Source organism: Pterocles gutturalis, unplaced genomic scaffold (assembly GCF_000699245.1).
Source record: "Pterocles gutturalis isolate BGI_N339 unplaced genomic scaffold, ASM69924v1 scaffold8854, whole genome shotgun sequence".
Taxonomy (NCBI): Eukaryota; Metazoa; Chordata; class Aves; order Pterocliformes; family Pteroclidae; genus Pterocles; species Pterocles gutturalis.
The window spans coordinates 186,562-203,158 of record NW_010130697.1 but is presented as its reverse complement, the minus strand read 5'-3'; the positions used below and the strand labels follow the sequence as shown (position 1 = coordinate 203,158).

Below are 16,597 nucleotides of genomic sequence, written 5' to 3'. Positions count from 1 at the left end.
GTGAGAGGGGGCTTGGCAGTAACTGGAATATATATGTATTGTCAGTATGGCTTTCTGCCTGCTTCCCTCTTCTTTTGAATCTCTTTGAATTTGGGCGAAATTTGGAGTACATGAAGAATTTTCCTGTGTATACGATGCAGCCTTTTTAATGTTGCATGTATGGCCCGTGTTGTCAGCTCTTGCAAAATTTGGAATTCTATCAGCATTTAGACATACAGTTTTACAAGATTTTCCTGTGTTTTCTTTTTTTGTGAAGTTCTCTGTTTACATTTTGTGTTCTTAAACATGTATGGTTGCCAAACATAGGGGTTCATTAGGACTTTAGAAACTTTTTTTTTTTTTAAATCTCACTTGAGTCTTTCTAAAAGCGGATACATAAAGGGGAGTTCTCAAGGGACAATCTACATGTGAGCTAGAGCTATTGTTAGTGTTTTTTCTCTCCTCCTTTCCTGCAGGTTCATGTGTTCACAGTTACCTAACCAGGTACTGAAGAGCATCAGTATCATAGACAGCCCTGGCATTCTCTCTGGAGAGAAGCAGCGCATCAGCAGAGGTGAGTTGCAGGGTTTAAAAATAACCGAGCTCGCTGACTATTTTTGCTGTACTGGACAGGTCATCATCCTAATCTGTTGGGGTTCTGTCTGAGTAGTGGTGTCTCCCAAACTTTCTTACTACAAGGCCTATTAAACCCATGTTTTAAGGCTGGAAGTAGGGTTTGGAATTTTTTTCTCTTGAAAAGTGGTGGAGTTGGTATTTCTGTCATCCTGCTACTGTGGCTGCAAATGGCTATGGTTGCATGATCTGTTGGCTAATTAGTGCTTTGACACTCCTGAGAAAAAGATGTATTTCCATCATTTTAATTGTTTTCCACAAAGTAATAATGAGTAGACTCATAAATCTACTATTGAAGTTAATGAATGAAGAAATGTTTCCTAATAGCTATAGGTCTTCAAGCTGGTCATGGTTAAAAACTGAGGGGTTTGGGCTATAAATAAGGTGTTTTTATTGTGGGCAGAGCTGATAAGTGTTGCTTAGTCATGTTGTAATATAAATTTCAGTCAAAAGAGTTAAGATAGCAGGGAGGAAGAGGGAATGAGAATATTTTTTCAATAAGATGAAAATTCAGTGAAGAACTGAGCCCTGTTTTTAACATGCTGTTTAAGAATGAGCCTGTCTGAGAAACTATTAAAAGAAAACAGCATGATGTAAGTAACTTATTTCCTTCAGCTGCATTTAGGTGCACATCAGAGGTTTCTGTGGAGTTGCAAATGGTAGTGATCCACTGTGTGGCTTATGCTGCCCTCTGTTTTCAGACCTTTGCTTAGGAAATTGAAACTTGTGTGTGGTTTGTGTCTGTGGGAGGGGGAAGTAATCAGTTCTTTAATGTATCACAGCGGGGATTTTCTGAGGAAATCCTGGAATGAGCATAATATGTGCTACCTGTGCAACCATAGTCTTGTCTTTACATTGCACTGACAGAATAAGAGACTAACTTAAGACTGTGATCTGAATTATCCTTGCTTAATAAACTGGTCTGCTAGGTGTTTCTGCTTTCTTTGTTCAGTGTCTGAATGTGGGTTTTGTCCTTTTTATTGCTCATACAGTCATGTAAAGCATTCACCATGGGGAGAGCTGTGTTTTCCTGTATGTGATATAATGGTGAACTAGTGGAGATGAAGAGCAATGAGTGCTCTACATCTGTGCAAGCAAAGGCTTGAATGTTGCCAAACCAGACAAGTAAAACAAATACTGCAAGCTGGCACTCCTATTTCTAGGCAGAAAAGACCAAGTGTGTAACTAGTCATCTTTAATTTATCATAAGATGTCCACACAAGATTTAAGTCTCAGCTTACACAGAGTCTGATAAAATCAAAGATGGTCTTAAAGCTCCTGCTTCTCTGTTTTGGATTCCAGCTCCCTTTTTCCTTCACCAAGAAAAATCAGGCTCATCTTTCCCTCTCTCTGCTCCTTAAGGGAAAATTACGCTTGGCAATGTTCAAGTATATTCTGCCACTTCCATAACAGTATGGAAGTGGGCTTGAAATAAGCAGAACATTAGAGCATCATATTAATACGCCACTGAAAAAGTGAGCAATTTTGTGACAAAATTCAACACCATTAGGGGTTGATGCAGAAGTCCCAGACTTCACGTGTAAGATGGTTGTGTTTCACCCCAGGTGATGTTTCCCAGGTAGTCCTGTGTTGCTTAAAGGACCGTGGTTCTTCACTGCCATCTAGAATTGCACTAGTAACTTAACAAAACATATGGCTGTTGTTCCTTTATTGCACAGAATTCTTGATGGTATGTGCCTTATCAATTATTTTTATGGCTTAGCTGGCCTACCCTTTGGTATGGTAGACTTTCACCTAAGTTAACAGTGCTCAGTTGTAACGTCAAACTCTTACCTGTTTCACTGGCTTTAACTTGACTAGTTTGCATTTAATGAATCTTTTTTCCCATGTGTTAAGGATTGTCTTGAATACATTACTTCTCATAGTTTTTTTTAATCACAGATGTTCTTCTGTATGCTGTTTAGCTTTAACCAGTGTGGCTGTACCACGAATAAGGTTTTGGGAGTCAGCTTTAGAGCACTGTTCTCTCTGTGCTCCAGGTTTGCAGGGCAACTGCTGCCAAGGTGTAAGGTTTCATATACTTAGGCATCAGCATATATGAAGTACCTATAACTCACTGTATGGACCTATTGCACCTATTGCATGCTCGTATGATTAGGCAATACCGCGCTCACCTGTGTCTGAAATACTGCGTAGTCAGATACATTTCCCCTATATGACGTTTGGGCTGCTTGTGCAGTTGCCATACAGGGGTTTGTGGAGTACAAACTGGACTTGTCCTGTGGTGCTGCACACAGCAAGGGCTGTCTGACCTGCTTCCTGAAGGACTCAGGCTGACTCCTTACAAGTCTAATTACGCACTTTTTGAAGTTTGAGTTGCTTAGATTCCTTTATAAATCACTGTGTGCGAATGGAAGCAGGATTCTACAAGATAGTTTCTGCTGTCCCTAAATGAGAAGCTTCTATTTCTACACCTTCAGACCAACAAAGGTTTTTTTCCTTCAAAATGTGTGTTGTTACCCCTTAAACTCGCTGACTGCTTCTCATTGAAATGAGGTTGCAGCTGGTGTGCTTTGCTATGGGAACTGCGCTTTGCTTTCACTGTGAAGGTGATCATAGTCTTAAACATAGGGATGTTTGCCTGTGCTTGCCAGGAAAGCTATAAATAAACAGGGTGGTTATTCAGAATTTCTTTTCTGACAATTACACAATTTTGTATTTCAAAATCTTATAGTTTAGCAATTTTTTTAAGCTTTTGTTTTTTTTCTGTTTCTGTTAAAATTTTGTTTTTCATATCTTGCTGCTATTTTCTAAATAATACATACAAGATGAGATTTTTCATAATCCAGTAATAGAATATAACCTTTAATAACACCTGATAAGTATTCTTAAATGCTTTCTATTCTGTGCATTATTGGTGTCTGTTCATATCTGAGTTTTTAAATTACCTTTCTAGAAGCTTGGCTTGTTTCTAACATTGGTGAGCAGCAACTTTTCTTATTGGTAATGTTTTCATGTGTTTGATGGAAGAATAACCTTACAGGACCTCAGTGTAAAACCTTCACTCTTTGCTGCTGGTGGTTTTTTCCATTTTCCCATGAGCAACTGCTTAACTGTTTGTCTGTGAATGGATGTGACACCTGCATAACGATAGAATTTGACAGGTATCACTAGGAGTAAGGTGAAGCCTTCTGAGACCAAAACAGCAATCGAATGTTAACGTTCCATTTTAAAATGCAGGAAACCAGTCTAGGGACTATGTAAAACTACAGGATATGCACTACTTCCCAGCATATTTTATTTATAACTCTGGAAAGTGTCCTGGCTGTGGCTGAAGGAGCTGATGGCTTTCGGAAGGGTCAAAAATATACAGGGTGCAACATTCGAAGCTCTCTTGACGCTTTCCCGCTCCTGTTGTCGGCAGGAGGATGTGCCAGAAGCTTCCTGGCTGTGTAAGTGGCTGGAGGAGGATGTGCAGTGTGCCAGCATTGTCCCCGCTCAGACAGTGCTGCTGCAGCATCACCGGTGACATTCCCAAAGCCCATGTCAGACAGAGACGTGCGTGTGGTCTGCAAGATTTGGAAGGAACAGTGAGCGTGAGGAGAGGAGGAAGGAGAAGCAAGGTCTGGCAGGGTGTGAGGAAGAGCTGCTTTCGGAAAGTGAGGGGCTGCTCTTGTCCGCGTGCAGATTGTGTGTGTGTTGTTGCGAGTGAGGGGCTGCTCTTGTCCGCGTGCAGAGCGTGTGTGTGTTGTTGCCTTGGTTGAGTGGTGCTTAAACAGCCATGGCAGGTGGGATCTCTCCAGCGTTCAGTCTCACATGGCAGGTGGGATCTCTCCAGCGTTCAGCTGGTGAGTGGATGTTGTTCTCTGAGCTTGGAGGCTTCTCATTGCAGCATCCATCTGAGAGGCACCTGTCTTCTGCTGTGCCAGCAGCACCAGCCCTGCAGGTGGAAGAACTGACACTCTGCCAGTCTGCGCTTGTAGAGGATGGGTGGAGCCCATCAAGCCTCCCTCAATGTTTTCTGAAGTGCAAAAGCTTTGGGAGATGGTGTGAGGGCAAGTTGGAAGTTATTTAGCATGAGCCCCCAAGGGAAAGGCTACTGTTTAAATCTTTATTACGAACTGGCACAGAAAATTGGCCCGCGCTGATACTGCATGATTGCACAGCTGTATCTTTGAGTGTGGCTGGTGGCTGGCATGTACCAGGCTGGTCCTTTGCCCTGTGCCAATGACACATGAGAGCTCATGATCGTTCCTCTCATCAGTGTTTCCAGGGCTGGTAGTCACGTGCAGTCTCTTCCCAGCTTTTCCATCTCTTCTGCGTTGTTCCGTTTTGTTCTCCTCTGTGGTCTCCACTCAGCCCATTACTGATGCCTGACTGGGCTTTCGTTGGAGGCACCGGCTCGCTCCCTCCCTGCGGCTTGGGATGCGCTCAAGAGCTCTGCAGTGCTGCTGGTGGATCGCTGCTTTCCTCTGTCCCTTAGCTGGGTACCAGGGTGACTCGTGGCTTTCTCATATGCAAGTAGCTGTTGTACCTGGTGAGACATAGATCCTCAAGCTGGATATAATTGCTGACATCAGTCCCTGGCACAAGCCTTTGAAGAAATAGCAACAGTAGAGCAGCAAGAGGCTGAGAAGTATCAACACCAGATTTTTTTTTGTCAGGTTTTCCAAACTGCTCAGTGTTGACTGATTATTGCTCAACTTTGAAAGCCCCAATCCACACACGTGTACTGTATGTGACAGGATCCTAAATGCCTTGTGTCTCAGTGCTGTCCTGTGTTTCCTTTCAAGATGATTGCTGTGAGTGGTGGGATAGATCTGCATTTTATTCTCTGTGGGGACAGGGAGGAGAAATGAAATCAATCATGTGAAACCCTTGGCTGAAATATTTAACCATATATGGCTTCTCTGTAGTTCAGGTATACTCTAGTGTGTAACCTCTTAGTCTGTACATAAAATAGGTTTACTTCTAATGACAAATTTTCATTAAAATGAAAGATTTTTTTGGAGTTTTTATGATGTCTCTTTTTCTTACCAATTTGCAACCAGCAGACTTCTCTTAACACAAATGCTTTATTAATGTTTAATTCATGTTTAAAATAAATTTATTGCTTGTTAAACTACACTTGTTGACTGTACAATTGTTTCTACAGTTCAAACTCCATCAAATGTGTGTTGGGAACTTATATATTTATTTTACCTAATAAGTCACCTTCTGACATTATCCATTTGTAGAAAACATAATAGAATTTGACTTGCTTCATTTTGGAGTTTTATGTATTTCTTTTCAAGCAGATTTCCTTCTACATGAGTGAAATCAGAACAGACTATTGCATAGCTCAGATTTGTATGCTGTTGCATTGTGACATGCAGATGGCATACAAGATCTTGCTTCTCCCTTTCTTTCCTGCTAAATTGTATAAATTTATAAAGATAAATTATTCATACTGGTTTTGATAAGATTGTTAGTGTAAAGTAAGACAGGTTCTCTCTCAGATGCAGCTTTCCTTCTTGCCCACACCTTTCATCTCGTGTTCAGCTCTTCGGGAACTGCTCACAGGAAAGAATGCATGAAAGCACCAGAGCAGCATTGTCTGTAAAGGGGACAGATTTTGCATTACTTACAAAGTAATCCTTTTAACAGGAAAGGTTACGTTGGCTTTTTTTTAAATAGTCAGTTAATGAGTCTGACCTGTATCCTTTTGGGTGCTAATAACACCTTTTTAGTATAGCCCTCTACTTTGATGTGTCTGTGCTGAATTTTTGGTGAAGCTTTGTGATCTCTTTTTTTGGGAAAATGGGAGAGAGGTAACTGGGGGCAGTTTCCTACTAGACTAGAATTTCTGGATTTCATTTTATATGCTATTTGTCATTTTTGAACAAAAGATTTAAGACTGAGTTCTTTCCTGTGTTGCTAAATATGCACAAGTATGCTCCACGACAAATCTGGAGATTTTTCCTGTTACTTTTGTGCTTTTCTTAATGTTGGCCCTAGTCAGGTTGTACTGGAAAGCAAAAAAAAAAGCTGTTTTGCTTTTGAGTTCCCTGTTAAAGACCAACAACTTGAAAGTGTGGTGAATAATGTCCACATGCCCCTTTTTCTGTACTGTTTAAAAGATGCTAGGGAGAATGAGGAGTGGTGAAGTGTTTTGCTTGTACCTGGACCAGCTGTACGAAGTGCTTGTATAATTGGTTCACGTATGAGTATTCTAAGTGGGTTTTCTTTGCTGGGGGATTGGAGGTTTAAAGGCTTGTCTTTCTCAGCTGAGAAATGACCAAAGACACCCTTGGAGGGTTCACTTGTGCTAAATGAGCTTTCTTTGCTGCTGGCATTTAAATATATGCTGCTGGGGGAAAAACTGTCGAGTTTCGGGTTACTTTACACCAGTCCTTGCATTTTGACTGCTCCTTCTTTTAGCTCTGATTTGTTTCCGAGAGAACTCCCAGCTCATACCTTGCTGTGCCTTACTCAAGCAAGATGAGTCACATCCATGCCAAGCCCCATGCCACATCACTGGTGGTGACTCTCTGAGGATTAGGTGCCTCACTTCTGAATGAGGAGCTCCCGAATACAGTTTGTTGTGTGGATTAGGCTACCAGCTGCGTTTACAAAAGCATTCAGACAGGTGCTACAAATGGGCTTTCCTTTAGAATGTCAAAAAGTTTGTTTCGGATGGTCAGAGGTCACTGCTCATTGTGTTCTGTAACCTGTCACGTCCCCAAAGCCATCAGCAGTGCAGGCACGTTACTGGTAAATTGGACCTCGGAGTTTGCTGTGGTAGAAATAGCAGCAAACGTTGCAATGCAAAGAGAGATGAATTCAGAAATGCTTTTAAAATCCAAGTATTTTCGGTTGCTGACTTCTGCCGGAGGGCTGCACTTGCACCGTTTCCCTTGTTAGTACAGACAGGCAGCGCTACCACAGCGGCCAGTGTTAACAGCGGTGAAGAGAGCTTGTGGTACGACCCCACAGAGCTGCTTAGCTTGGGCACTGTGCTGGGGCCAGACCTCCTGGGAAGAGGCAAACATGGGTGTGGGACAGCAACTCGCAGCAGCACAAAAGATAGTGACACAGGAGATGGATGGCAAGGTTGAGGGAAGGGCAGTGATAAAAACAAAAGGCGGTAATAGTGAGACCGGTCCAAGGAAAAGTTAGGATACAGTTGTCCTGACCTCATTGTCCACAGATACCCTCCTCCTGGTGGTCTGTCTCCTCTCTTTCCCCCAGGTAAATGCTGTGATCCCTTTGTTCTCCATCCCCAGCCCTACCTTCTGACACTTGCTTTTCTGAATGGTAGGACTGTAATGGTGTGTTCTTCCTTCAGGCTACGACTTCTGCCAAGTCCTCCAGTGGTTTGCCGAGAGGGTCGACCGCATCATCCTCCTTTTTGATGCCCATAAGCTGGATATATCTGATGAGTTTTCAGAGGCTATTAAGTCATTCCGGGGCCAGGATGACAAGATTCGAGTGGTGCTTAATAAGGCTGACCAAGTGGACACACAGCAGCTGATGAGGGTCTACGGTGCGCTCATGTGGTCCCTGGGAAAGGTGATCAACACTCCAGAGGTGCTGCGGGTCTACATTGGTTCCTTCTGGGCCCATCCTCTCCGAAACACGGAGAACCGAAGACTCTTTGAAGCTGAGGCACAAGATCTTTTCAAGGATATCCAGAGTCTCCCGCAGAAGGCTGCTGTGCGGAAACTCAATGATCTCATTAAGAGGGCGAGACTTGCAAAGGTAAGAAAAGATTAAAAAACCTAAATTAATTGAATGAGCAGTCTCTTCTGTCACTTTAAGTGTGTCCTTTCTCACCCTTCCCAATCTTTCTCTATGTATAAACTGTGTTTTTAGCAAATTAATTGAATTGTCAGTTTTTCAAGGAAGAGGTAACCACCCAGGGTACAGAAGCAAGTAGTGGAAATAAATAGACTTGTGCTGGGATGCCTCCCTAACTTTAGAGAAGGGATTTGATGCTTTATAGGCCATTAAAGCTATTGTTTGTTTGGTAGAAGAGTGGTGTGGGGTTGTTTTGTTTTTTGTTTTTTTTTTTTTACACTGTGCAGCAAGATAATCTTAATGTTACTTTTTGGAGCTGAACCTTTTTTTTTTTTTTTTGACAATAGCTGGTATGTAGAGAACACTTAAAAGAAGAAAAAGAGGGGCAAAAAAACTACAACCAAAACTATTCACGTGCAACCTTCGATATGCTTTTCTGCATATTAATGCCTTAATGCATACTGACAATCAGCTGCTGTGGAAAAACACTTTAACTAAGTGCATTTATGTTATACTCTGGAATACAAGACTGATTAAAAGCCTCACTCTTGATGAAGCACAGATACTGATGAATTGGAGAGGTGAATTTCTTTTCACAGCCTTACTAGAATAAGCTTGGGTTGCCATCTGAAATAGTTCTTTGCCTGTTTCTCTGGTTCTGCAGTGAGTTTCTTTCATTGTAGCACTGCAGCTGCTGTTAGAATAATAGTGAAAAGCACTGCCAAGCTTCTTCTTGTTTTGAAAAGCTCAAGAACAAAATGAAAGCTGGTGATAGAAGAATTATTACTTCTCATTTGAAAAAGAAGGAAAGCTAACCTTAGAATACTTGGGGAGAAAGCTGCTGGTGGTACCAGACAAATTCTAAATTTAAAGTATGTTCGCATTTCCTGTGCAGTTACCAAACAGAATGTGAGTTGAGTTAATGCCGTTGTCTCGGAATACATTTTCACGTGGACTTCTGAACAAAAATAAAGAGGACTTGCACTTGCATTGATATAAGAATAGTCATGTGGGGGTATATAGCACTTCCTATGTTGACTTAATTAACTCTCTGAATATAATTATATACTTAGGTTTTTCTTGTGGCCTGAGCCTTAGGGCACCTGGTAGCAGTTGCTTCTTTGAAAAATTCAATTTAAAATCATGTTCCTGATGATGTTGTGTTGAAAGTTGCTATAATCTCAATCTATTTTGTGGATGTTGTTGGCAGCTTTTTGCTTTCATTTGTTAAAATTGTTCTGGAAGTAAAAAAGTCAGATGGATTGTTTTCAGGTGTTTCCATGTAATGTAAAATAAAAATAGATAAAGGTGAATACAAAATGCAGTGCTCACAGGGCATGCTAATTAGACAGCTATGGAATGTGAATAAACTGTTTATCTGCAGGAAGGCAGCAATGTAATCTTTCCTGTGTCATATTTCTCTCTTCCAAACTGAAGTTAAAGTACTCAAAAAATCATTTTTTTACAGCATTGTGTGGTATTTTTTTGTCCTATTTCTATTTCTTAATCTCTTCTAAAGCATGCACGGTAACCAAAACCAAACTGTTAACTTGCTGTCAAATTTGAGCATTAACTTTTTCTTTTTTTCTTTTTTTTTTTCAAGTCCTGTGACTCACTGTCCCATTTTGGAGATGGGAACTGTTCTTATCTATAAGAAACACATGTGCCTATTTGCAGACTGTAGAATGCTAAGCATACACATGTGAAACTGTTAGTGCTTGTGAAATATAAACATTCTTTTCTGGTTTTGCTAGAAGTATTTTAAACATAAGATCCATAAAATTACTTACAATTCATAGAATCACAGAATGGTTTGGGTTGGAAAGGACCTTAAAGATCATCAAGTTCCAACCCCCCTGCCATGGGCAGGGACACCTCCCACTAGCCCAAGTTGCTCAAAGCCTCATCCAGCCTGGCCTTGAACCCCTCCAGGGATGGGGCATCCACAGCTTCTCTGGGCAACCTGTTCTGGTGTCTCACCACCCTCACAGGAAAATATTTCTTTGTAGTGTCTAATCTAAATCCACCCTCTTTCGGTTTAAAACCATTACCTCTTAGTGAAGGAATGATGGCTGTCACAAAGCACCTCCTTGTTTTCTGTGTGCCTCAGCATAGTTTCCAGGAGGATCTGCTCCACGATCTTGCTGGGCACAGTGGTGAGACTGACTGGCCGGTAGTTCCCTGAGTCTTCCTTTTTTTCCCTTTTTAAAATTGAGGGTTATGTTTCCCCATTTCCAGGCAGCAGGGTCTTCACCGAACTGCCACCTCTTCTCAAATATGATGATGGATAGTGGCTTAGCAACTCTAATCTCTTCTGTCGTTCTGGAGAAATACTCATGTCTACTGTATTAGAAAATTTCATGGTTTTATGCAGAAACCCTGCTTCCTTATGATGTTATTTTATTCTCCTCTGTAGAAATTTAAATTTATCTGCAGTTAAAATTCATTCACTCTCTCTAGATATGAGGAGGTTGTGTTGAATGTATATTCTTGCCCATTTTTGCTGTTCTGTTAACAGCAAAATATGAAAGTTGGGATCTTAAGATGTGCAAAGAAAGAAAAACTGGTAACACAATTTTTCTTTAAAAACAAGAGAGAAGGGGTTTTTTACAATTTCCAGTAAGCCTTCTAAATAAGGAAGGAAGGAAAGGAATGGGAGAGCACTTTCCCTGTACAGATGGTGTGTTAGGTTTGTATACTTACACCATATCTATGTAATCACTTTTTTCTACTGATGTTTTTTTGTGGCAGTCTTTCTTCCCCCAGTCTTCAAACTTTCAGCTTTTTACTGTTCAATGGGTTGATAGACATTCTTTTTTTTTTATGTTTTTTTTTTGTTTTTTTTTTTTTTACTTTCTGTGTGTGTGTGGAAACTGTATGTAAGTGCTGTTTTGGGAACAGCTACATCTTTATTTTACGGAAGAAAGGCCTGAGTTCTGTAAACACTCAGCCTGTTCTGGAGGTCATTTGATTTGAGTGGTCCTGGCTGGGTTAGAGCTTAGGAGAGCAGTTTGATTACATCGTTGTGATAGATGCACCTTGCTTCTAGAAGAAGCCAGCCCTTGCACTTCCCTCCTGCGTGCAGCACGAGTATCTGTATCCACATGACAAATTGGACAAGTGAACTCACCTCGGTTAAAAAGGGCAACCCACCGTTGTGTCCTGGACCAGATCCCTCGCTGTGTGGCCACGCAGATCCTTTTGGTGGTGGGAGGGTGGTAAGGGCAGGAGATGAGTGGATTGGGGATAAGGGTGGAAGGAGGGTTCATGGGTAGGGTGGATGTTTTGATGGCAGTGCTGCATCATCATGGACATGGCAGACGGGAAACTTGAAGAGCTCTGCGTGTATCAATGAGTTTTAGGACTTGCCATCCTAAATTCATGCCTGTCTTTATATTCTGGTATGGTTCTACTTTTCTCCCTAAGGCTTTGCAAGGCAGCCATGGCATGCTGTTGTTATAGCTGCTGACTACTCTGTCATGCTCTTGTGGCTGCGAAAATATAGACCATAGGTACTCGCTTTTCTGGCAGTAAATAGGTAGGAATTCAGTGTCACTTCCGTTAGATAGCCCGGCCGCTTGGTGTACTTGGATTACTTGAGGCATTATCCCATTGCTTCCCATAATAATAGGCGAGGCAGATGGAGTTACAAATCTCCACCATTGAGACAGACGGACCAGTATGGCTGGCTCTCTGTGTGTGATCCATGTGGGTAGCGTCAGGACATGGTTTTGGGGCCTTGCTTTTGCTCTCACTGTTGGTACTGATAGAGTGCTGTACTGTGCTCTTCTTAAACTGTAAGTGTGCATCTGTATTCCCTTTAAATGTGTTTGCTTTCTCTCTGCCCATCAAAGGAATGCTGAAAGCAGCAAAAGCTGGCTGATAACTGTTCCTATAAACATGAAGTTCCAGAAACAATCGTTGATAATATCTTATCCTTGAGCTGACTTAGGGAAACACATTATTTCTGTTTCTTTTTATGACCTGGGTGAAGAACACTAATGCTAAGTGTAGATAAACAGTAGTATTGATTTCAGTTTTGCTTCTTCTTAGGTTCATGCTTACATCATCAGCTATCTGAAAAAAGAAATGCCCTCTATGTTTGGAAAAGAGAACAAGAAGAAGGAACTGATCAGCAGATTGCCAGAGATCTACATCCAGCTGCAAAGGGAATACCACATCTCAGCAGGGGACTTCCCTGAAGTCAAGAAAATGCAGGTAAGATGGTAGATTGAACTGTAGTTCATCTGAAAAAATACTAACTTTCCAACAGGATTGCCAAATTGGAAAAGGTAGGACAGAGTATCTCAGCTTTATACTTTAGGGTCTTTGGCAATAGAGCAGCTGAAGTGACAATCAATCATGTGTCTGTTATGGGGTTAGAATGATGTGGAAGCAGTGCAGAACAAAAAAAATCGGTAACTTGCTTAGTGTGCCTCCACTGATACAGGACTACAGAAGTTGCCATAAAGAATCAGGCCTTCTGTCAGTTTAGTCACTATTTGGTCCCTCAGGGCAGATGGTACTAAAGGCTTTGTGCATGTAAAATGGCAGTGGAAACTTACGGGTTAAGGGGGCTCTTGTTTTGTGTCCTAAATGTGGGTATTTATATCACTTTCATAATGCTATCAGATATCCTTAGTCACGTATTACTCATTTTTACCCTACTCTGTTCTTGCTTCTACTGGCACTGTTTGCCAGTGAGCAACGAAGGCAGTGTGATACCTGAGAAGTCCAACTTAAAACCTGTCTTTTCTGAAAATGGTGCCTTTCAGTTTTTTTCCTGTCCTTTTGAGCTTGTACTCTATGAAGAAGAGAGAGAAGTTCTCAACTTATACTCTTGTTAATTTTTAAATACCTTTTTGTCTCTTGTTCCTCTTCTGAACTTTATGCCATCTTACTGCCAGCTTTCTGTCACTTTCTTGTCTTTTTATTTCTGTCCTCTGATTTGGGGTGGGTTGTTTAGAAGCAAAGTATCCTAGGGAAGAAGAGCTAATGTATTGGCAGTGCTTTTCAATGTATTCCTCAAGCCTCAATTTTCAAATTTGGAATCTCGGATCATAGGCTTCTTAAGTGGCCTTTGAATCAGAAGATAATACAGCTTTGAAGCTGAAGAACATGAGATCAGGAGCCTCCAGTTTGATCCAACCATGGGCTAGTCATGAGTGTGATGGAGAATGCTTTCCATCATGTGTATCATTCTGACAGTTTATGTGGTACACTTAAGCTGCTCATCATAGAGCGTTGACTGGCTGATTAACCTGTCTATAGGGATGCATAGGTTTCTTTTATGAACTAACATATTTAACTTGGGAATCAATTATTGGCATGAGACAGTAAATTATAGATGAAGCGTAAGATCTATTTCAGCTATGTTTGCAGGCAGGGTTGTTGGAAAGGTTTCATTCATGGGTTAGGTTTTAAAAGGGGGCTGTGTGGAAGAAGTTGACTCCTTCCCTTGCCACTTTTGTTGGTGATGGGGAATGAGAGAATGAGAGGTGATCACTTGTCAGTTTGGATATTGAAAAAAAATTTGAATGAAACTTTATAAAAGTAGGAGTGCTTGTCACTAAGCCTCAGCAGCAGATGGCAGCAAATATATGCAGGAGAGATGAATCACCCCTGTAATGAGGAGCAAAACTATGAGAAAACAAAATTGTGCCAAGACAGATAGCAGATTTGACCTTTGCTTTCTAAGATTTATTGTGTATCATAAATTTATACTGATCAGTTGCTGTAAATCAGGTGATTGTGTATAAAAGTCACCTGAACAGAGTGATGGTTGTTGGTTGTCAGTTTTCCAGTAAGAAATCTAGAGTTCTTTGTGCATGGGCAAAGCCATTCGCCTGTGCTTCAGGTTTCTTGTGTTCACAACTTTATAGTTCTGATAGGTATGGGAGCAGCTCTCCGAGATAGATGTGATTTCTCAAAACAGTTTAACACCATTTTGAGAGGGAACTTGGGGAGTTTTGTTTGGGTTTTTTAACAGTTTCCACTGTACCTCTCTCTTCCTGGCTAGCAGTTTGCGTGTAGAAATCATTTAATAATTGCCTAAAGCGTTTTTAATTTTTCTACGCTCTGGTGTAAAACATGCTTGGGCTTGTGTTGTAATAGTAGATATCACCTAGTAAAACATGTCATTGAGGTTAGGAGGAGTTTATGTACAAGATGAAAACTCGGCAAGGACCATATGACTTCATGAGTTCTGGCAGCACTTCTATAAAAATGCTGCTGCTGTTATCCCAACTCGGTTTTTCTTTATTGGTAAAGGACCTAACCTTCATGACCTAACCACAAACAAGTAGTTTAATCTATAAAATCAGATCGGTCCTGGAATTTCTTGGATTTATTTTTAACTTAAACACATGCATAAGTGCTAGCTGGACTGAGGGCCTGCTTGCATACTTTCTTTGATGTCTGGAAGAAAATTGCCACATGGAAAACTTAGGTAACGTTCATCAACTGCCATGTTTTCATGCATTGCTACTTTGAAAATGGTATTGTAATAGACCAGCTCATACACTGTTGCAAAATTGTCTAGTGTATTTCAGCAATATATTAGGTGTATTATATGTGCGTGTCAGCGTTGCTTCTCCTTCAAGAGGAGTTTCAGTTACGGAAACTGTTTCAAAAGATAGCAGATTAATTTCCTATACAGCTCATTTTTTAATGTGTTTCAATATACTGGAAGTTTTTCTAACTACTGTCACTGGAACCTTTGTCATTGACAGGAGCTGTTGGAGACTTGTGACTTCACTAAGTTTCACTCTTTGAAACCAAAGCTAATTGAAGCTGTAGATAACATGCTGGCCAACAAAATTGCCTCCCTGATGAGCCTGATCAGACAGGAAGAGAGCAATATGCCCACAGAGATGGTACAAGGGGGAGCATTTGATGGCACCATGGCAGGACCTTTTGGCCACGGATATGGAGAAGGTGCTAAGGAAGGAGCTGATGAAGATGAATGGGTTGTTGCCAAAGATAAACCTGCTTATGATGAGATTTTCTACACTCTGTCACCAATCAATGGCAAAATATCTGGGATCAGTGCAAAGAAGGAGATGGTGACTTCTAAACTACCCAACAGTGTCTTGGGGAAGATCTGGAAACTTGCAGACTGTGATGGTGATGGGATGTTGGATGATGAGGAGTTTGCATTAGCAAAACATCTTATCAAGATTAAACTGGATGGATATGAACTGCCTGGCACGCTACCTTCCCACCTGGTGCCACCCTCTCACAGGAAACCTTTGCAAACAGCAGAGTGAAAAACACGAGGATGAAGAATGAGGATTTTGGAAATCTTTCAACAAATGTGTTGAAACCACCAAAATTTGAAATTAGGCTTAGATTCTTAAACCTCACAGCACGTTTCATGCAAGTTACTGAAATTGGAAGCGTAGTAGCCGGGGAGCATTCATGTAGTCGTCCCTGCTGACCTTCACTGAGATATGCTTATCACAAGTGCCTTGTATAGATCTATCATCATGTGTGATGGTAAGGTGAAAATGTTTTTGTCCTGCTTCCATGTCTTGCTGCCGTTATAACCATAAAGCAGAAAAAAAAGTATAAAAATCACTGACCTGCACCAAACCTAAGTACTTCCATCAACTGTAATTTTCTCCAAACTATTTTAAATAGTGCGAGGAAGCTCTAAATGTTAAATTCACCTACCTATGCAAGGAACATTTTATATGCTAAAAGCATACTTCAGGCATCGAGTGAATGTCAGCATCTCTATAGTTTAAGAAAAGGGAGATATAAAAGGAAATTTATTTTTGTTCTTTTTTCTTTATTTAATTTAGGGGTAGAAAAAGAGCAGCCTTATTTTAAAACTTCTCTGATTATAGCTAAAACTGCAAAATATTAAAATGATTCTTTCAGTCTGTCATCACTGTTATCTGAAGAACTGCTTCTTCAGTTTTATACAGCACTATATACTCAGTATTATCGTTAAAAGAAGTGAATCTCCTTTGTTCCTTGGATTTGTAGTTTCTTTTGAGGTTTCAGCTTAGCTGCTCCAGACAATAAGTTCTTGAATTGTTCAAAGTGACAGCAGAATGTTTTCATAAGCTAAAAAAGAAAAAAAAAATCATGTTTCCGTTGAAATCAAGCCTCGCTTTCTGTTCGGAAAAGGTGCATTCCTCAAAGTCAGCCTCTTCAAAGCACATAAAATTTTCTTTGGAAATTTTCATGGGTATTTAATTTCTATTTACAGGTAATTATACAGTTATCTCTGTGTATT

General features: G+C 40.8%; 1 protein-coding gene across 1 annotated transcript; it reads left to right on the top strand.

The window, feature by feature from the left end:
• Positions 1-455: 455 nt before the first annotated feature.
• Positions 456-15,620, top strand: EHD4 (EH-domain containing 4; the record flags this gene model as incomplete). The annotated part of the gene is made up of 4 exons (XM_010080308.1): positions 456-553; positions 7,901-8,313; positions 12,406-12,570; positions 15,084-15,620. Coding segments are annotated over 4 exons (1,213 nt in total), but the record flags the coding sequence as incomplete, so codon positions are not given.
• Positions 15,621-16,597: the final 977 nt, after the last annotated feature.